The sequence below is a fragment of the Salvelinus namaycush genome, chromosome 32 (genome assembly GCF_016432855.1).
Source record: "Salvelinus namaycush isolate Seneca chromosome 32, SaNama_1.0, whole genome shotgun sequence".
NCBI lineage: Eukaryota > Metazoa > Chordata > Actinopteri > Salmoniformes > Salmonidae > Salvelinus > Salvelinus namaycush.
In genome coordinates this window covers 30368153-30389290 of record NC_052338.1, presented here as the reverse complement: position 1 = coordinate 30389290, position 21138 = coordinate 30368153, and the positions used below count along the sequence as shown (strand labels likewise).

The 21138-nt window shown below is 48.2% G+C and overlaps 1 protein-coding gene across 1 annotated transcript; it reads left to right on the top strand.

The window, feature by feature from the left end:
- Window positions 1-7546: 7546 nt before the first annotated feature.
- On the top strand, window positions 7547-13901 carry LOC120027090 (rho family-interacting cell polarization regulator 2-like). Its single transcript, XM_038971929.1, has 7 exons — window positions 7547-7874; window positions 8550-8714; window positions 11948-12154; window positions 13006-13208; window positions 13390-13473; window positions 13620-13710; window positions 13801-13901. The coding sequence occupies exons 2-7, from the start codon at window positions 8582-8584 to the stop codon at window positions 13899-13901; spliced, it is 819 nt and encodes a 272-aa protein (XP_038827857.1). The 5' UTR covers window positions 7547-7874; window positions 8550-8581.
- The last annotated feature ends 7237 nt before the right edge of the window (window positions 13902-21138 follow it).

Below are 21138 nucleotides of genomic sequence, written 5' to 3'. Positions count from 1 at the left end.
GTAGAGTGCCTTTTTTCCTTTTTTTGTCTCCTTCTCTCTCTCCGCCCCCTTCTATCCTGTCTCTCTCCTCTATCTCCTCCCGTCCCTGCTAATTTGTTCTCTCTCTCCCCCCCCTATTCTGTCTCTCTCTCTTCCCCCCCTCTATCTGTCTCTCTCTCCCCCCTCTCTCTCCTCTCTCTCCCCCCTCTATCTGTCTCTTCTTCTCCCCCCTCTATCTGTCTCTCTCTCCCCCCTCTCTCTGTCTCTCTCTCTCTCTCCCCCCTCTATCTGTCTCTCTCTCTCTCCCCCCTCTATCTGTCTCTCTCTCCCCCCTCTATCTGTCTCTCTCTCTCCCCCTCTATCTGTCCTCTCTCTCTCCCCCCTCTATCTGTCTCTCTCTCTCCCCCTCTATCTCTCTCTCTCTCCCCCCCTCTATCTGTCTCTCTCTCCCCCTCTATCTCTCTCTCTCTCCCCCCCTCTATCTGTCTCTCTCTCTCTCTCCCCCCCTCTATCTGTCTCTCTCTCCCCCTCTATCTGTCTCTCTTCCCCCCTCTATCTGTCTCTCTCTCCCCCCTCTATCTTGTCTCTCTCTCTCCCCCTCTATCTCTCTCTCCCCCCTCTATCTGCTCTCTCCCCCCTCTATCTGTCTCTATCTCTCCCCCCCTATCTGTCTCTCTCTCCCCCCCTATCTGTCTCTCTCTCTCCCCTCTATCTGCCTCTCTCTCTCCCCATCTAACTCTCTCTCTCTCCCCCCTCTGTCTCCTCTCTCCCCTCTATCTGTCCCTCTCTTCCCTCCTCTCGTTCTCTCTCTCTCCTTCCCCTCTCATGCTCTCTCTCTCTCCCCCCTCTATCTGTCTCTCTCTCTCCCCCCTCTATCTGTCTCTCTCTCTCCCCCCTCTATCTGTCTCTCTCTCTCTCTACCCCCCTCTATCTGTCTCTCTCTCTCTCTCCCCCTCTATCTGTCTCTCTCTCTCTCCCCCCTCTATCTGTCTCCTCTCTCTCCCCCTCTATCTGTCTCTCTCCTCTCTCCCCCCCTCTATCTGTCTTCTCTCTCTCCCCCCCTCTACTGTGTTTCTCCCTCCTCTATCTGTCTCTCTCTCCCCCCTACTGTTTTTCCCCCTCAATCTGTCTCTCTCTCCCCCTCTATCTGTCTCTCTCTCTCCCCCTCTAGCTCCCCCCCTCTCTCTCCCCCTCTACATGTCTCTCTCCCCTCTACATGTCTCTCTCCTCTCTATTTGTTTCTCTCCCTCTATTTGTTTCGCTCCCATCTGTCTCTCTCCCCCTCTCCCATCTGTCTCTCCCCCCCTCCCATCGTCTCTCTCCCCCCATCTGTCTTTCTCCCCCCTCCCATCTGTCTCTCTCCCATCTGTCTCGCTCCCTCTCTCCCATCTGTCTCCCCCCCATCCGTCTCCCCCCATCTATCTGTGTCTCTCCCCCTCTAGCTGTCTCTCTCTCCCCCCTCTATCTGTCTCTCTCTCTCCCCCTCTATCTGTCTCTCTCTCTCCCCCTCTCTCTGTCTCTCTCTCTCTCCCCCTCTATCTGTGTCTCTCTCCCCCCTCTATCTGTCTCCCTCGCTCCCCCCTCTCTCTCCCCCCACCTGTCTCTCTCCCCCTCTCTCCCCCCACCTGTCTCTCTCCCCCTCTATTTGTCTCTCTCCCCCTCTATTTGTCTCTCTCCCCCTCTATCTGTCTCTCTCCCCTCTATTTGTTTCACTCCCATCTCTCTCTCCCATCTGTCTCTCTCCCTCTCTCCCAACTGTCTCTATCCCCCCCTCCCATCTCTCTCTCCCTCCCATTTGTCTCTCTCCCATCTGTCTCGCTCCCTCTCTCCCATCTGTCTCCCCCCCATCCGTCTCCCCCCATCTATCTGTGTCTCTCCCCCTCTAGCTGTCTCTCTCTCCCCCTCTATCTGTCTCTCTCTCTCCCCCTCTATCTGTCTCTCTCTCTCTCCCCCCTCTCTCTGTCTCTCTCTCTCTCCCCCTCTATCTGTGTCTCTCTCCCCCCTCTATCTGTCTCCCTCGCTCCCCCCCCCTCTCTCTCTCTCCCCCTCTCTCTCCCCCCACCCGTCTCTCTCCCCCTCTCTCCCCCCACCTGTCTCTCTCCCCCTCTATTTGTCTCTCTCCCCCCTCTATCTGTCTCCCTCGCTCCCCCTCTCTCTCCCCCTCTCTCTCCCCCACCTGTCTCTCTCCCCCTCTCTCCCCCCACCTGTCTCTCTCCCCCTCTATTTGTCTCTCTCCCCCTCTATTTGTCTCTCTCCCCCTCTATTTGTCTCTCTCCCCCTCTATCTGTCTCTCTCCCCTCTATTTGTTTCGCTCCCATCTGTCTCTCTCCCAACTGTCTCTCTCCCTCTCTCCCAACTGTCTCTATCCCCCCCTCCCATCTCTCTCTCCCCCTCCCATTTGTCTCTCTCCCATCTGTCTCGCTCCCTCTCTCCCATCTGTCTCCCCCCCATCCGTCTCCCCCCATCTATCTGTGTCTCTCCCCCTCTAGCTGTCTCTCTCTCCCCCTCTATCTGTCTCTCTCTCTCCCCCTCTATCTGTCTCTCTCTCTGTCTCTCTCTCTCTCCCCCTCTATCTGTGTCTCTCTCCCCCCTCTATCTGTCTCCCTCGCTCCCCCCACCTCTCTCTCTCTCCCCATCTCTCCCCCCACATGTCTCTCTCCCCCTCTCTCCCCCCACCTGTCTCTCTCCCCCCACCTGTCTCTCTCCCCCTCTATTTGTCTCTCTCCCCCTCTATCTGACTCTCTCCCCCTCTATCTGACTCTCTCCCCTCTTTGTTTCGCTCCCATCTGTCTCTCTCCCATCTGTCTCTCTCCCAACTGTCTCTATCCCCCCCTCCCATCTCTCTCTCCCTCCCATTTGTCTCTCTCCCATCTGTCTCGCTCCCTCTCTCCCATCTGTCTCCCCCCCATCCGTCTCCCCCCATCTATCTGTGTCTCTCCCCCTCTAGCTGTCTCTCTCTCTCCCCCTCTATCTGTCTCTCTCTCTCCCCCTCTATCTGTCTCTCTCTCTCCCCCTCTCTCTGTCTCTCTCTCTCCCCCTCTATCTGTGTCTCTCTCCCCCCTCTATCTGTCTCCCTCGCTCCCCCCACCTCTCTCTCTCTCCCCCTCTCTCTCCCCCCACCTGTCTCTCTCCCCCTCTCTCCCCCCACCTGTCTCTCTCCCCCCACCTGTCTCTCTCCCCCTCTACATGTCTCTCTCCCTCTCTATTTGTCTCTCTCCCCTCTATTTGTTTCGCTCCCATCTGTCTCTCTCCCATCTGTCTCTCTCCCTCTCTCCCAACTGTCTCTCTCCCTCTATCCCATCTCTCTCTCCCCCTCCCATTTGTCTCTCTCCCATCTGCCCCCCTCCCATCTGTCTCTCTCCCCCCCTTTATCAGTCTCTCTCTCCCCCCCCTTTATCAGTCTCTCTCTCCCCCTCTCTGTCTCTCTCTCTCTCCCCCTCTATCTGTCTATCTCTCTCTCCCCCTACCTGTCTCTCTCCCCCTCTATCTGTCTCTCTCCCCCTCTATCTGTCTCCCTCCCTGTCTCCCATCTCTCTCCCAGCTGTCTCTCTCCCTCTCTCCCATCTGTCTCTCTCCCCCTCCCATCTGTCTCTCTCCCCCCTCCCATCTGTCTCTCTCCCATCTGTCTGTCTCCCCCCTCCCATCTGTCTCTCTCCCTCCTCCCATCTGTCTCTCTCCCTCTCTCCCATCTGTCTCTCTCCCCCCTCCCATTTGTCTCTCTCCCATCTGTCTCTTTCCCTCTCTCCCATCTGTCTCTCTCCCCCCTCCCATCTGTCTCTCTCTCATCTGTCTCTCTCCCATCTGTCTCTCTCCCTCTCTCCCCCTCTCCCATCTGTCTCTCCCCCCTCCCATCTGTCTCTCTCCCATCTGTCTCTCTCCCTCTCTCCCATCTGTCTCTCTCCCCCCTCCCATCTGTCTCTTTCCCATCTGTCTCTTTCCCATCTGTCTCTTTCCCATCTGTCTCTCTCCCTCTCTCCCATCTGTCTCTCTCCCCCTCTCCCATCTCTCTCCCCCCTCCCATCTGTCTCTCTCCCCCTCTCCCGTCTGTCTCTCCCCCCTCCCATCTGTCTCTCTCCCATCTGTCTCTCTCCCTCTCTCCCATCTGTCTCTCTCCCTCTCTCCCATCTGTCTCTCCCCCTCTCTCCCATGTGTCTTTCCCTCTCTCCCATCTGTCTCTCCCCCCTCCCATCTGTCTCTCTCCCTCTCTCCCATGTGTCTCTCCCCCTCTCTCCCGTGTGTCTTTCCCTCTCTCCCATCTGTCTCTCTCCCCATCCATCTGTCTCTCCCCCCTCCCATCTGTCTCTCTCCCCCTCTCCCATCTGTCTCTCTCCCATCTGTCTCTCCCTCTCTCCCATCTGTCTCTCTCCCTCTCTCCCATGTGTCTCTCCCCCTCTCTCCCGTGTGTCTTTCCCTCTCTCCCATCTGTCTCTCTCCCCATCCATCTGTCTCTCCCCCCTCCCATCTGTCTCTCTCCCCCTCTCCCGTCTGTCTCTCCCCCCTCCCATCTGTCTCTCTCCCATCTGTCTCTCCCTCTCTCCCATCTGTCTCTCTCCCTCTCTCCCATGTGTCTCCCCCCCTCTCTCCCATCTCTCTCTTCTGTCTCTCCCTCTCTCCCATCTGTCTTTCCCTCTCTCCCATCTGTCTCTCTCCCCATCCATCTGTCTCTCTCCCCCCTCCCATCTGTCTCTCTCCCCCTCTCCCGTCTGTCTCTCCCCCCTCCCATCTGTCTCTCTCCCATCTGTCTCTCCCTCTCTCCCATCTGTCTCTGTCTCTCTCCCCCTCCCATCTGTCTCTCTCCCCCCTCCCATCTGTCTCTCTCCCATCTGTCTCTCTCCCATCTGTCTGTCTCCCCCCTCCCATCTGTCTCTCTCCCTCCTCCCATCTGTCTCTCTCCCTCTCTCCCATCTGTCTCTCTCCCCCCTCCCATTTGTCTCTCTCCCATCTGTCTCTTTCCCTCTCTCCCATCTGTCTCTCTCCCCCCTCCCATCTGTCTCTCTCTCATCTGTCTCTCTCCCATCTGTCTCTCTCCCTCTCTCCCCCTCTCCCATCTGTCTCTCCCCCCTCCCATCTGTCTCTCTCCCATCTGTCTCTCTCCCTCTCTCCCATCTGTCTCTCTCCCCCCTCCCATCTGTCTCTCTCCCATCTGTCTCTCCCTCTCTCCCATCTGTCTCTCTCCCTCTCTCCCATGTGTCTCTCCCCCTCTCTCCCGTGTGTCTTTCCCTCTCTCCCATCTGTCTCTCTCCCCCTCTCCCGTCTGTCTCTCCCCCTCCCATCTGTCTCTCTCCCATCTGTCTCTCCCTCTCTCCCATCTGTCTCTCTCCCTCTCTCCCATGTGTCTCTCCCCCTCTCTCCCGTGTGTCTTTCCCTCTCTCCCATCTGTCTCTCTCCCCATCCATCTGTCTCTCCCCCCTCCCATCTGTCTCTCTCCCCCTCTCCCGTCTGTCTCTCCCCCCTCCCATCTGTCTCTCTCCCATCTGTCTCTCCCTCTCTCCCATCTGTCTCTCTCCCTCTCTCCCATGTGTCTCCCCCCCTCTCTCCCATCTCTCTCTTCTGTCTCTCCCTCTCTCCCATCTGTCTTTCCCTCTCTCCCATCTGTCTCTCTCCCCATCCATCTGTCTCTCTCCCCCCTCCCATCTGTATCTCTCCCCCTCTCCCGTCTGTCTCTCCCCCCTCCCATCTGTCTCTCTCCCATCTGTCTCTCCCTCTCTCCCATCTGTCTCTGTCTCTCTCCCCCTCCCATCTGTCTCTCTCCCCCCTCCCATCTGTCTCTCTCCCATCTGTCTCTCTCCCATCTGTCTGTCTCCCCCCTCCCATCTGTCTCTCTCCCTCCTCCCATCTGTCTCTCTCCCTCTCTCCCATCTGTCTCTCTCCCCCCTCCCATTTGTCTCTCTCCCATCTGTCTCTTTCCCTCTCTCCCATCTGTCTCTCTCCCCCCTCCCATCTGTCTCTCTCCCATCTGTCTGTCTCCCCCCTCCCATCTGTCTCTCTCCCTCCTCCCATCTGTCTCTCTCCCTCTCTCCCATCTGTCTCTCTCCCCCCTCCCATTTGTCTCTCTCCCATCTGTCTCTTTCCCTCTCTCCCATCTGTCTCTCTCCCCCCTCGCATCTGTCTCTCTCCCATCTGTCTCTCTCCCTCTCTCCCCCTCTCCCATCTGTCTCTCCCCCCTCCCATCTGTCTCTCTCCCATCTGTCTCTCTCCCTCTCTCCCATCTGTCTCTCTCCCCCCTCCCATCTGTCTCTCTCCCATCTGTCTCTCCCTCTCTCCCATCTGTCTCTCTCCCTCTCTCCCATGTGTCTCTCCCCCTCTCTCCCGTGTGTCTTTCCCTCTCTCCCATCTGTCTCTCTCCCCATCCATCTGTCTCTCCCCCCTCCCATCTGTCTCTCTCCCCCTCTCCCGTCTGTCTCTCCCCCCTCCCATCTGTCTCTCTCCCATCTGTCTCTCCCTCTCTCCCATCTGTCTCTCTCCCTCTCTCCCATGTGTCTCTCTCCCTCTCTCCCATGTGTCTCTCCCCCTCTCTCCCATCTGTCTCTCTCCCCTCTATTTGTTTCGCTCCCATCTGTCTCTCTCCCAACTGTCTCTCTCCCTCTATCCCATCTCTCTCTCCCCCTCCCATTTGTCTCTCTCCCATCTGCCCCCCTCCCATCTGTCTCTCTCCCCCCCTTTATCAGTCTCTCTCTCCCCCTCTCTGTCTCTCTCTCTCTCCCCCTCTATCTGTCTCTCTCTCTCTCCCCCTACCTGTCTCTCTCCCCCTCTATCTGTCTCTCTCCCCCTCTATCTGTCTCCCTCCCTGTCTCCCATCTCTCTCCCAGCTGTCTCTCTCCCCCTCCCATCTGTCTCTCTCCCCCCTCCCATCTGTCTCTCTCCCACCTGTCTCTCTCCCATCTGTCTGTCTCCCCCCTCCCATCTGTCTCTCTCCCTCCTCCCATCTGTCTCTCTCCCATCCCCCCATCTGTCTCTCTCCCATCTGCCGCCCCATCTGTCTCTCTCCCCCCTCCCATCTGTCTCTCTCCCCCCTATCTGTCTCTCTCCCCCTCTATCTGTCTCTCTCCCCCTGTCTCTCCCCCTGTATTTTCATCTGTTTGAAGTTGGTGTACAAACCCGAAAGTAAAAGACGCAAAAATGAAACTTAAGAACTGGAAGCTTAGAAATAGCATACATAGAACATATCTACCGCTTCTTAGACTTGCTTCCAATGAGAATGACAGATCTATGTGAATTTGGTCAGGTCGCCCCAAAGAATTACATATTGTAGCTTTAAATTAATGGATTCGTACTGCATTTAACTCTAGCATCCCATATCATGCTGATTCACATACTGTTATATTCTAATGGCTTTAGTAGTGATTGTAGTGCACTTCTATACTCTACTGCGTCCTTCTGGTGACTGTGTGTATCTCCTGTCTGTCTTAACAGACCTGGAGGCCCGCACCCAGAGGCCAGGGGTCACCTGAGTGAAGCCCTGACGGAGGACACCGGGGTGGGCAACAGTGTGGCCGGCAGCCCCCTGCCTCTCACCACCGGCAACGAGAACCTGGACGTGGCCATCGTCATTCACCTGCAGTACTGCGACCATCTCATCCAGGTGAATTAACGTGTTCCAGTCATTTCAAACATTTCTAATCGATAACAATCTTAACAGACTGAAAACTAATTATGGAGCGGTTGTAGTAAAATGTAATTTGCATCTAATAGCGCGGGGTGGAAGCTCTCCTATCATTTATTGGCCACGACTACGTGCGACTGTGTCTGTGTGTAATGACAGCTCCTGTCCAGTGGGGGGAGCCCTTGGCAGCGTCGAGCCCAGCTCCAGAAGCTCTCAGCTCAGACTCAGCTGTTAGAGGAACTGGGAGAGATCAGCACAGAACGCCTGGGGAGCATCACCTCTGCTGCTGACGGTGAGTAGTCTACTCTGGAGCAGGGGACAGAGTCATGGGCGCAGGGGACAGAGTCATGGGAGCAGGGGACAGAGTCATGGGAGCAGGGGACAGAGTCATGGGAGCAGGGGACAGAGTCATGGGAGCAGGGGACAGAGTCATGGGAGCAGTGAGACTTTTTTTTTTTTTACCCCTTTTTCGTGGTATCCAATTGGTAGTTACAGTCTTGTCTCATCGCTGCAACTCCCGTATGGACTCGGGAGAGACGAAGGTCGAGAGCCATGCGTCCTCCGAAACACAACCCAACCAAGCCGCACTTGCTTCTTGACATAATGCCCACTTAACCCGAAAGCCATCCGCACCAATGTGTCAGAGGAAACACTGTGTCAGCATGCACTGCGCCCGGCCCGCCACAGAAGTCGCTAGTGTGCGATGGGACAAGGACATCCCTGCCGGCCAAACCCTCCCCTAACCCGGACGACGCTGGGCCAATTGTGCGCCTCCCCATGGGTCTCCCAGTGGCAGCCGGCTGCAACAGAGCCTGGACTCGAACCAGGATCTCTAGTGGCACAGCCTTAGACCACTGCGCCACTCGGGAGTCCCACAGGAGGAGTGGGACTTGAGGGGACTTGTGTTTTCGTCTTTCTGACTTACACATTTATCTATAACCTAATAATAGTGTCCTCTCTCTCTCAGTGCTCCCAGGGCTGGCGGAGCGGCCTGCTCGGATGGCTCTGTGGTCGGAGTGTAGTGGTTCTGGTGCACTGTTCCACGCTACGCTGGACCGGGTGCTCAAACACATGCACCACTGCTACACTGGCCCACTGCAGGAGAGACACCCACACACCGCAGCTGACACAGGTAGGCACTTTTCTTTATATGTCTTAAAATGTATAACTACTGTATTGTGTTTAACTATGTGTGTCCAACATACAGTACTATGCAAATGCAGCTTATTTCTATGTGAAAACTGAAATGGTCTATTCATTCCTTTTTCCATTTTAGTACGCCAATTGAGTATCATATTGTGATTTTTTTTTTTTTTTTTTTTTTTACAGTGCATTAGGAAAGTATTCAGACCCCTTGACTTTTTCCACATTTTGTTACGTTACAGCTTTATTCTAAAATATTGATTAGATATTTTTTCATCATCAACCCATACTCAATACCCCTGAATGAGAAAGCGAGAACAAGCTCTGTCCGGTTGGATGGGGAGAGTCGCTCTGTCCGGTTGGATGGGGAGCGTCGCTCTGTCCGGTTGGATGGGGAGAGTCGCTCTGTCCGGTTGGATGGGGAGCGTCGCTCTGTCCGGTTGGATGGGGAGCGTCGCTCTGTCCGGTTGGATGGGGAGCGTCGCTCTGTCCGGTTGGATGGGGAGCGTCGCTCTGTCCGGTTGGATGGGGAGCGTCGCTCTGTCCGGTTGGATGGGGAGCGTCGCTCTGTCCGGTTGGATGGGGAGCGTCGCTCTGTCCTGTTGGATGGGGAGCGTCGCTCTGTCCGGTTGGATGGGGAGCGTCGCTCTGTCCGGTTGGATGGGGAGCGTCGCTCTGTCAGGTTGGATGGGGAGCGTCGCTCTGTCCTGTTGGATAGCGAGCGTCGCTCTGTCAGGTTGGATGGGGAGCGTCGCTCTGTCCGGTTGGATGGGGAGCGTCGCTCTGTCCGGTTGGATGGGGAGCGTCGCTCTGTCATGTCATGTCAGAGCAAAAACCAAGCCATGAGGTCGAAGGAATTGTCCATAGCGTTCCGAGACAGGATTGTGTCAAGGCACAGATCTGGGGAAGGGTACAAAAAAAAATATCCTTGAGTGACCCAGCCAGAGTCCGGACTTAGTCAATGCTGCATATATAATTACACCATGGTGTGTAGTGCAGTAGTCACTGTATATATAATTACACCATGGTGTGTAGTGCAGTAGTCACTGCATATATAATTACACCATGGTGTGTAGTGCAGTAGTCACTGTATATATAATTACACCATGGTGTGTAGTGCAGTAGTCACTGTATATATAATTACACCATGGTGTGTAGTGCAGTAGTCACTGTATATATAATTACACCATGGTGTGTAGTGCAGTAGTCACTGTATATATAATTACACCATGGTGTGTAGTGCAGTAGTCACTGCATATATAATTACACCATGGTGTGTAGTGCAGTAGTCACTGTATATATAATTACACCATGGTGTGTAGTGCAGTAGTCACTGTATATATAATTACACCATGGTGTGTAGTGCAGTAGTCACTGTATATATAATTACACCATGGTGTGTAGTGCAGTAGTCACTGTATATATAATTACACCATGGTGTGTAGTGCAGTAGTCACTGCATATATAATTACACCATGGTGTGTAGTGCAGTAGTCACTGTATATATAATTACACCATGGTGTGTAGTGTAGTAGTCACTGTATATATAATTACACCATGGTGTGTAGTGCAGTAGTCACTGTATATATAATTACACCATGGTTTATAGTGCAGTAGTCACTGTATATATCTCACACAGTTGTCTCAGTCCCGTCACTGTATATATCTCACACAGCTGTCTCAGTCCTGTCACTGTATACATCTCACACAGCTGTCTCAGTCCCGTCACTGTATATATCTCACACTACTGTCACTGTATATATCTCACACAGCTGTCTCAGTCCCGTCACTGTATATATCTCACACAGCTGTCTCAGTCCTGTCACTGTATATATCTCACACTGCTGTCTCAGTCCTGTCACTGTATACATCTCACACAGCTGTCTCAGTCCCGTCACTGTATATATCTCACACAGCTGTCTCAGTCCTGTCACTGTATATATCTCACACAGCTGTCTCAGTCCTGTCACTGTATATATCTCACACAGCTGTCTCAATCCTGTCACTGTATATATCTCACACAGCTGTCTCAGTCCCGTCACTGTATATATCTCACACTGCTGTCTCAGTCCTGTCACTGTATATATCTCACACAGCTGTCTCAGTCCCGTCACTGTATATATCTCACACTGCTGTCTCAGTCCTGTCACTGTATATATCTCACACAGCTGTCTCAGTACTGTCACTGTATATATCTCACACTGCTTTCTCAGTCCTGTCACTGTATATATCTCACACTACTGTCACTGTATATATCTCACACTGCTGTCTCAGTCCTGTCACTGTATATATCTCACACTACTGTCACTGTATATATCTCACACAGCTGTCTCACTACTGTCACTGTATATATCTCACACTGCTTTCTCAGTCCTGTCACTGTATATATCTCACACTACTGTCACTGTATATATCTCACACTGCTGTCTCAGTCCTGTCACTGTATATATCTCACACTACTGTCACTGTATATATCTCACACAGCTGTCTCAGTCCTGTCACTGTATATATCTCACACTGCTGTCTCAGTACTGTCACTGTATATATCTCACACTGCTTTCTCAGTACTGTCACTGTATATATCTCACACTAATGTCACTGTATATCTGTATATCTCACACAGCTGTCTCAGTCCTGTCACTGTATATATCTCACACAGCTGTCTCAGTACTGTATATATCTCACACTACTGTCACTGTATATATCTCACACTGCTTTCTCAGTACTGTCACTGTATATATCTCACACTAATGTCACTGTATATCTGTATATCTCACACAGCTGTCTCAGTCCTGTCACTGTATATATCTCACACAGCTGTCTCAGTACTGTATATATCTCACACTACTGTCACTGTATATATCTCACACTGCTGTCTCAGTCCTGTCACTGTATATATCTCACACTACTGTCACTGTATATATCTCACACAGCTGTCTCAGTCCTGTCACTGTATATATCTCACACTGCTGTCTCAGTACTGTCACTGTATATATCTCACACTGCTTTCTCAGTACTGTCACTGTATATATCTCACACTAATGTCACTGTATATCTGTATATCTCACACAGCTGTCTCAGTCCTGTCACTGTATATATCTCACACAGCTGTCTCTGTACTGTATATATCTCACACTACTGTCACTGTATATATCTCACATGGCTGTCTCAGTACTGTCACTGTATATATCTCACACGGATGCCTCTCTCTTCTCTCCCCAGTGATCCGGCTGGTGGTGAGTGAGATGGTGGACAGGAGTGATCTGGCCTCCTCCCCTACCTGCCACCCCCATTCGGCCCTGTCCCAGGACGTGGTCCCCCCTTCGGCCCTGTCCCAGGACATGGTCACAGTGTTTCAGTTCCACAGCTACGTCTCAGAGCACAGCGTGGAGGACATGGAGGAACACCTATTGCAGGTAGCCAGAGAAGGTAAGACTCAGGACCAACACACATTCTGACGTACGTGTTATTCAATCATTTCATCCAAACTGCTCACGTGCGTCTGCGTAGCCAGGCGCTAAAATACAACTTGGTTCAATTTTTGACTCGTGACTCACGTCAAGTCCCGCCCATCCCATCTCCTCATTGGTTTTTAGGAGTATATACCCACGTGGTTGATTGAAAGATGAACTGAGGTCCATACTCCAGTATAGTTGGTGGTAATACACCTTCAAGTTGGTTGCCAAACTCCATATAAAGTCCACAAAAGAAGAAGACTGAAGGAGGAGAGATTATTTTATTTAACTAGGCAAGTCAGTTAACAACTAATTCTTATTTTACAATGATGGCCTACCCCGGCCAAACCCTCCCCTAACCCGGACAACGCTGGGACAATTACTAGAAACTAACTAGGTTTCCCCTTTTATCTGTGGATTAATTGTCAAGAGTAGAGAACACACGATGTTGTGTGACTCAAAATGGATCAAAATTATACAAAGATCCAGAAAAAAAGGGCAGAGTGTATTTCAGGTAAAATAACAACCCAATGTTTATATCCCAGGATAAATGGTCTAGCAGCAGCAAGCTAGCAAGCTAAATGGCCATGAATGTTTCATGTGTTTTTCGACCTGTCCCCAAATTAAAATAGTTGGTTCAGAGTTTGATATTTCTACCTCCGTGTCCTGATCACGTCTGGTGTGGATGGTCAAAATCAACATGCGCGCGATGGCGGACGCACGTTTGCCCGGCGTAGTCAGCATGTGAGGGGGTCCAAACAAGGTCCACTGAACAAAACTAGCTTGTTAAGTACCTGTGAGTTAATTATTTTGTCCTCCCCTCAGCTGTGTTTGCGGAGGGCCTGAGTGGTGGCGACTCAGAGCGTTGTCTAAAGGAACTAGAAGAGGTTTCACACACCGGCCTGTGTCCCCGGCAGCAGACCCTCAGGGCCCTGGCTTCCCTCCTCTCCCACCAAGACCCCCAGCTCAGCGAGGCTGCAGCTGCCTACATAACCTCCGCTTCCTCACACACACCCTTCAGGTCAAAGGTCAGTGTGTGTGTGTGTCAGTAGGCTTGATCCCTGACCCGCTCAGGCTAAAGTTAACCCAGCCCTAATATAAACACCATTTGTCTGTCAAGGTCACTAAGCCTGCCTAGAATACTGGACAGGTGCTATGACAGGGCAGTAACTTGAGTTTGTTCATTTGTGTTTCTGTGTGTCTTTACAGGCGGTGGATTGCTACACACAGGCCTTGTGGGAGTCTGGAGTTCAAACCCAAAGGTCTGCCTGTGCTGCTCTTAGCTGTCTACAGGTCAGTGTAGCTTTTCACTTTTAGCTATAGAACCGACATTTCCCCTTCATATTCATATGATGCATCTTATTATGACGTCTCTCTGAAGCGAGAGGATCTCCTATTACACCGGTTATCAAACCCCTCTGTTTCTTTCTCCATCTCAGGCAGTAGAGAGCCTCCGGGCGGTGGTATCACTGTGTGACTCGGCAGACGAGGAGCTTCGCCATGTTGCCATAGAAACCCTGCTCACTTTCGGTGAGTGACAGTTTGACAAAAATCTTCTGTACATTTTAGCCCAATCAACGTCTGTTTTGAGCAAGATGAATTTGATTGACTGTTATACAGGTGAGGAGGGTCGTCTGGCGTATGAGCAGCTGGACACGATGCCCAGAGAGATGGTACGACTGGGGACGCGGCGAGGGAACGCCGTCACCACCGCCTTCTGAAAGCACAGGACTAACTAACTTAACCTAGGAGCATCACATCCACAGGAGGGGGACGACCCCCCTAGAACAACCCCCCTACCCGCTGTGCCTGTGCTTTGAGCCATGCAGACTGGACATGCGTTTAAATGGACACAGCTAGGGGGAGTGGCCGCATCGACACAGAGAAGTCCAACTAAACATCGAAGGGCCACGTCTCATTCTTATCAACAGACTGGTGTAAATCCTAACTGTCCATTCTCTGACCACCACTATTAAACCATCTCTCACTGCACAGACAGAGCATCTTCACCATCATAACTTATGATTATCATGATTATTATCACGGCTGTGTTTGATTTATGATATCCTTATATAACTGCTATTCATTTGTTTTAGTAGGTGATATTCATTAGACAAAAGGTTATTTGCGCTTTTGGAATTGCACTGTGGCAGACATGTAAATGTAATAGCATTATACTCTGAACTGGATGGATTTGGTATTTTGTTCTTCTGGTATTTACTGTTGAGATTCAGGGATTTTACAGACAGTTTGAACACTTTCTGCCAGAGGGTGCCATGGAAGATCATTTAGGGGACAATGACAGTCAAATCGCTCGGAAGGAGGTAGTTAAAAGCAACGTTCGCAAGTCATCATCAGCATGCATACTATCCCTAGATAGTAGTTACCAGTAAGCAATGTTCTCACTCCAACATGCACAACATGAAGAGAGAGTCATACTTGGACTGCCTTTCAAACTATTCTAAGTTCTCCACATGCCTGGGATCTACATTCAGTTTGAACGTCTGCTTGCTGGGAACTGATGTGAGATCTGATCATGATTTATTTAATTGGAAGCAGGTACGAATGGTCTCGAGGAGTGAGTGTGAGTCAGGGATAGTTAGTATGACATGAGAATGCACTTTCTCCATAACTGTACAGTGCAGAACCAAGGGCCTGTCTAAGGGCGTGATGCTTCAGATCGGCAAGGACTGAGGCTATCGCGCTCCGCCTAGCTTTTTATGCCAGTTGTTTCTATACTACTGAGTCCGGTGCTTCTTCAACATAACAAAGTGTTTTTCTCAACTTCATTTATTTACATCACATTTGTGATTCTAATATTATTTAATTTTCATTTACTTTTGACTAAGAGGGCAGCATGCAGATACTATTTCACATGTAAAAGTTGTATATTTGGTGTTTTTTTGCTCATGTTTGATTTTTTTAAAAGTTTCATTAAAAAAAGAACTCATTAACATGGGCATGATCTTGCTTACATAAAAACGTTACTGGAAATATACATATTTTTTTCACTCTTTTAAATGTATTTGTACATTAAGATGGATGGCTGATATTATTTGGAGGATTTACGAATATAATCAGATAGCGTGCCCACCCTCCCCCCCCAAATTAATGGGACAGTAGAGAAGAAATGTTACTTCATTACGCAAGGAAAGCCTGAAAATGAAAAGTCCATGTATTCTGAAGATATCTTTAACTGGGTTTCTGTACAGCACTTTGAGATATCAGCTGATGTAAGGTCTATATAAATACATTTGATTTAACCACTACACCCAGGCTCACCTACAAACAACCATCAGAATTAGATTAGATCGGCTTCCAACCGCACTGTCCAAAATCCATAACGATACGAAAAGGTGTGTTTTAGGCGGTAATATGTGAAATAATATTCCTTCTTTTGTATATTAAAGCTGTAAAACGTGTGAAAGTTGTTACTAATGCTGAAGATGGCTTTGAGTTTGGCCTGGTGTATGTTGATCACGGTCTTTATTTTGAGTAACAATGCCTGTTTCCTCCCATGACGTGAATAGCATTACAGTATTTGGGTATGATACTCGTTACTTCAAGAACTCCTCTAATAATATAGTTTTTTTCTCCACGATGCAGCGGTCTCCATCTTTCTTTGTGCTAAAAGTAACCAGTGATGAATTAATGTTGCTTCTATTCAACTCCCAAGTCATCAGACATTGATCATATTTCATGTAAGTACACTGCATTATGTCTTCACATATGGTGAATCAGAAAGCACACAGTAAGGACATGTTACATAGCTTCAGTACTGACTGCATTCAATTCTACATCCATTTCCCCTGCTCAATGAAAGTGGCAATAAAGTTTATTTTTGCATTATTATGAAAATATGTTGGCCGATTGTTTTATTTATTGGAGAGTAATGATTTAATTAATGTTTTAGCCTAGTATCAAAACCAGTGGAGGCTGCTGAGGGGAGGACGGCTCATTAAACTCATTAAACCATGAGTTTGATACCATTCCACCCATTCCGCTCCAGTCATTAGCACAAGCCCGTCCTCCCCAATTAAGGTGCCGCCAACTTCCTGTGATCAAAACTGAATAAATGAAAAACCAAGAAGCAGATCAATATTCAGTGTGTTTTCCAAGCTATGAATGGTTTGGGTTTGCAGCCAGAAGCGGACATGGTTTTGTCATTTTGGACAAGGGAGCACAAAGACAGTCAAATAAATGACAACCTACAAACAGAATGGAAAGGTGTATCATCTTGAGACAAGAGTCATGTTTATACCTGGTCATAACGTGTCGAAAGGTGACAGTGACAAGTGACATGTTAGTCACTGCTGGATGTTAAGAGGCTGTGGGAAAGTGAACATAACCCACTCATCCTCAAGACCAGGGGTATTCACCGCTTACCCTACGAGGTCCAGAGCCTGCTGACTTTCTGTTCTACCTGAATTATATAATTACACACATTTGGTGTCCCAGGTCTAAATCAGTCCCTGATGAGATGAACAACAAATGCAGTGGAACTGGCTTTTGACGTCCAGAGCTGGAGTTTGATGGCTCTAGACTAGCCGTTAATGTTTTTCTTCTTAGAAGACTTGTGTTCAGCCAGGGATTGACGCTATATAAACCAGCAGATGGTATTTCCATAAAGGGACCAGGATCAGTGTCTAGGGACAGCTCTAAAGATTCTACTCACATTAACCCACATACTACCAACATATTCTACATACATACACTACATGGATTAAAAAGACACTATTAGAAAAATAAACAATCATAGCAAAATATCAACTCTATTCTTCTAAAAACATCCTTAGACATATAAATAATGTCATCTGGAACAGAAAATAACCAAAACAGACTTAATTCTGCAAAAAAATGTGTTCATTTGCATATTCTGTAAAACAAAAATATTTCCTATAAAATGTGCAGCTTTTTTCCCAAAGTACAATCCACTAGTACTAAAAAGCTGATTTACCATAATTTGATTTTGATTGTATATTTTAATTTAGAAATATTACATTTTGTTAAATATACTTAAATGTATTGACAAAAAGTGATTAATCCATTGATCCTGAGAGACATCAACCTACAATATGGCTTGGTTTTCTTTATTTAGCCACCATTACAATCTCTGTTAGTGAAACAATGGGTTTGGTAGGGTCTATGGCAGGATGCTTCAAAATGCCCAAATCCTCAAAGTCACTTCAAACCAAATGCTGTAGAGAGACCAAAACACCCTAACAAGGATATTAAAAGAATCCTGGTATTTATATAATTTTCCATAAAATCAAATTCTTTGAGTATAAACACTTATACAGCCCCAGCTTGTACATTGAGTGTAGATGGCTTCTGTATTACAGTTCTACTAACTAATACATAAATATATATACACACACACACGAAGTCAGAAGTATACATACACTTATGTTGGAGTCATTAAAACTCGTTTTTCAACCACTCCACAAATGTCTTGGTAACAAACTATAGTTTTGGCAAGTCAGTTAGGACATCTACTTTGTGCATGACAAGTAATTTTTCCAACAATTGTTTACAGATTATTTCACTGTATCACAATTCCAGTGGGTCAGAAGTTTACATACACTAAGTTGACTGTGCCTTTAAAAAGCTTGAAAATTTCACAAAAATTGTCATGGCTTTAGAAGCTTCTGATAGGCAAATTGACATCATTTGAGTCAATTGGAGGTGTGGATGTATTTCAAGGCCTACCTACAAACTCAGTGCCTCTTTGCTTGACATCATAGGAATTGTAGACCTCCACAAGTCTGGTTCATCCATGGGAGCAATTTTCAAATGCCTGAAGGTACCACGTTAATCTGTACAAACAATAGTACGTAAGTATAAACACCATGGGACCACGCAGCCGTCATACTGCTCAGGAAGGAGACGCGTTCTTTCTCCTAGAGATGAACGAACTTGTGCGAAAAGTGCAAATCAATCCCAGAACAGCAGCAAAGGACCTTGTGAAGATGCTGGAGGAAACTACAAAAGTATCTATATCCACAGTAGAACGAGTCCTATATCGACATAACCTGAAAGGCCGCTCAGCAAGGAAGAAGCCACTGCTCCAAAACCACCATAAAAAAGCCAGACTACGGTTTGCAACTGCAAAAAGATTGAGGACAAAAGATTGTACTTTTTGGAAAAATATCCTCTGGTCTGATGAAACCAAAATAGAACTGTTTGGCCATAATGACCATCGCTATGTTTGGAGGAAAAAGGGGGATGCTTGCAAGCCAAAGAACACCATCCCAAACGTGAAGCACGAGGGTGGAAGCATCATGTTGTGTGGGTGCTTTGCTACAGGAGGGACTGGTGCACTTCACAAAATAGATGGCATCATGAGGCTGGAAAATTGTGGATATATTGAAGCAACATCTCAAGACATCAGTCAGGAAGTTAAAGCTTGGTCGCAAATGGGTCTTACAAATGGACATTGACCCCAAGCATACTTCAAGTTTGTGGCAAAATGGCTTAAGTACAACAAAGTCAAGGTATTGGAGTGGCCATCACAAAGCCCTGACCTCAATCCCATAGAAAATTTGTGGACAGAACTGAAAAAGCGTGTGAGCAAGGAGGCCTACAAACCTGACTCAGTAACACCAGCTCTGTCAGGAGGAAATGGGCCAAAATTCACCCAACTTTTTGTGGGAAGCTTGTGGAAGTCTACCCGAAAGTTTGACCCAAGTTAAACAATTTAAAGGCAATGCTACCAAATACTAATTGAGTGTATGTAAACTTCTGACCCACTGGGAATGTGATGAAAGAAATAAAAGCTGAAATAAATATTCTCTACTATTATTTTGACATTTCACATTCTTAAAATAAAGTGGTGATCCTAACTGACCAAGACAGGGAATTTTTACTGATTAAATGTCAGGAATTGTGAAAAACTGAGTTTAAATGTATTTGGCTGAGGTGTATGTAAACTTCTGACTTCAACTGTACAAACACACAGCAATCTACACACAAAACCCCATAACAGGTTAAACATTTTTGCAAATGTATTTAAAAAAAAGAAAAACCTTTACATAAGTATTCAGACCCTTTGCTATGATACTCAAATTGAGCTCAGGTATATCCTGTTTCCATTGATGACGCTTGAGCCGTTTCTACAACTTTATAAGAGTCCACCTATGGTAAAATCAATTGATAGGATATGGAAAGCACACACACACACCTGTCTATTAAAGGTCCCACAGTTGACAGTGCATATCAGAGCAAAAACCAAGCCATAAGGTCGCAGGAATTGGCCTTAGAGCTACGAGACAGGATTCTGTCGAGGCACAGATCTGGGGAAGGGTACCGAAACATTTCTGCAGCATTGAGGGTCCCCAAGAACACAGTGGCCTCTATCATTCTTAAATGGAAGACGTTTGAAACCACCAAGACTCTTCCTAGAACTGGCCTTCCGGCCACACTGAGCAATCGGGGGAGAAGGGTCTTGGTCAGGGAGGTGACGGTCACTGATGGTCACTGACAGAGCTCTAGAGTTCCTCTGTGGAGATGGGAGAACCTTCCAGAAGGACAAACATCTCTGCAGCACTCCAAAAATCAGGCATTTATGGTCAAGTGGCGAGACAGAAGCCACTCCTCAGTACAAGTCACACGACAGCCCGCTTTGAGTTTGCCAAAAGGCACCTAAAGACTCAGACCATGAGAAAAAAGATTCTCTGGTCTGATGAAACCAAGATTGAACTCTTTGGCCTGAATGCCAAGCATCACGTCTGAAGGAAACCTGGCACCATCCCTACGGTGAAGCATGGTGGTGGCAGCATCATGGGACTGGGAAACTAGTCAGGATCGAGGCAAAGATGAACAGTGGAAAGTACAGAGAGATCCTCGATGAAAACCTGCTCCAGAGCGTTTAGGACCTCAGACTGGGGCTAAGGTTCACCTTCCAACAGGACCAAGACCCTAAGCACACAGGCAAGACAGCGCAGGAGTGGCTTCAGGACAAGTGAATGTCCTTGAGTGGCCCAGCCAGAGCCCGGACTTGAACCCGATCGAACATCTCTGGAGACCTGAAAATAGCTATGCAGCAAAGCTCCCCATCCAACCTGACCTAGCTTGAGAGGATCTGCAGAGAAGAATGGGAGAAACTCCCCAAATACAGGTGTGCGAAGCTTGTAGCTTCATACCCAGGAAGACTCAAGGCTGTAATCGCTGCCAAAGGTGCTTCAACAAAGTACTGAATAGGGTCTGAATACTTGTAAAATGTGATTTCAGTTTTAAATGTTTAATACATTTGCATACATTTCTAGAATCTGTTTTTTTTTTTTCATTAATGTGGTATTGTGTAGATTAAAGAAAAAAACGATTTAATCAATTTTAGAATAAGGCTGTAAGGCTGTAAGCATATATCTATGATGATTTTGAAACCAGTTATATCCATAGGGGAGTACACAAGGTTCTCCATTTCTGTAGGTGATCTGTCTATCAAGTCAAGATCACTGATACAGGTCCCCCTCCACCCTCTGAGGATATGGAAATAACTGGTCTCCAGAGAAACCTTGATTCAAACAAATACTTCGATTTGTCCTAGAATACTGGCGGTACTGGCGGTGCGTCACATTGGACTACACCGGTACAGTAGAATATGACACGGTGTGCTTAATGCTCCCAACCTTGATTCAACACTTCAGAATTTAAGCAATATTGGCCTAATGTAGTATATTGATTGAACTAAAAATTAGAAAACTTGCACTCACTGAATAAGTCTAGTTAATCATTACTAATCTTGACTCTAGTTTCTAGCAGCAGAGGTTACAAAGGTCACCCTGACGACAGAATAATCTGTGTTTGAATAGCACATCACAAATGGATAATCATAGTTCAGGCTCAGCATCAAACAAGACAATTGAGAGTAAATCATGTTATGCAATGTTCTTGTTTAAACATCTAATTGCTCCCAATTGTCTTGTGGTGAAGCGCAACTCTTGTGGGCTAATTATCCTA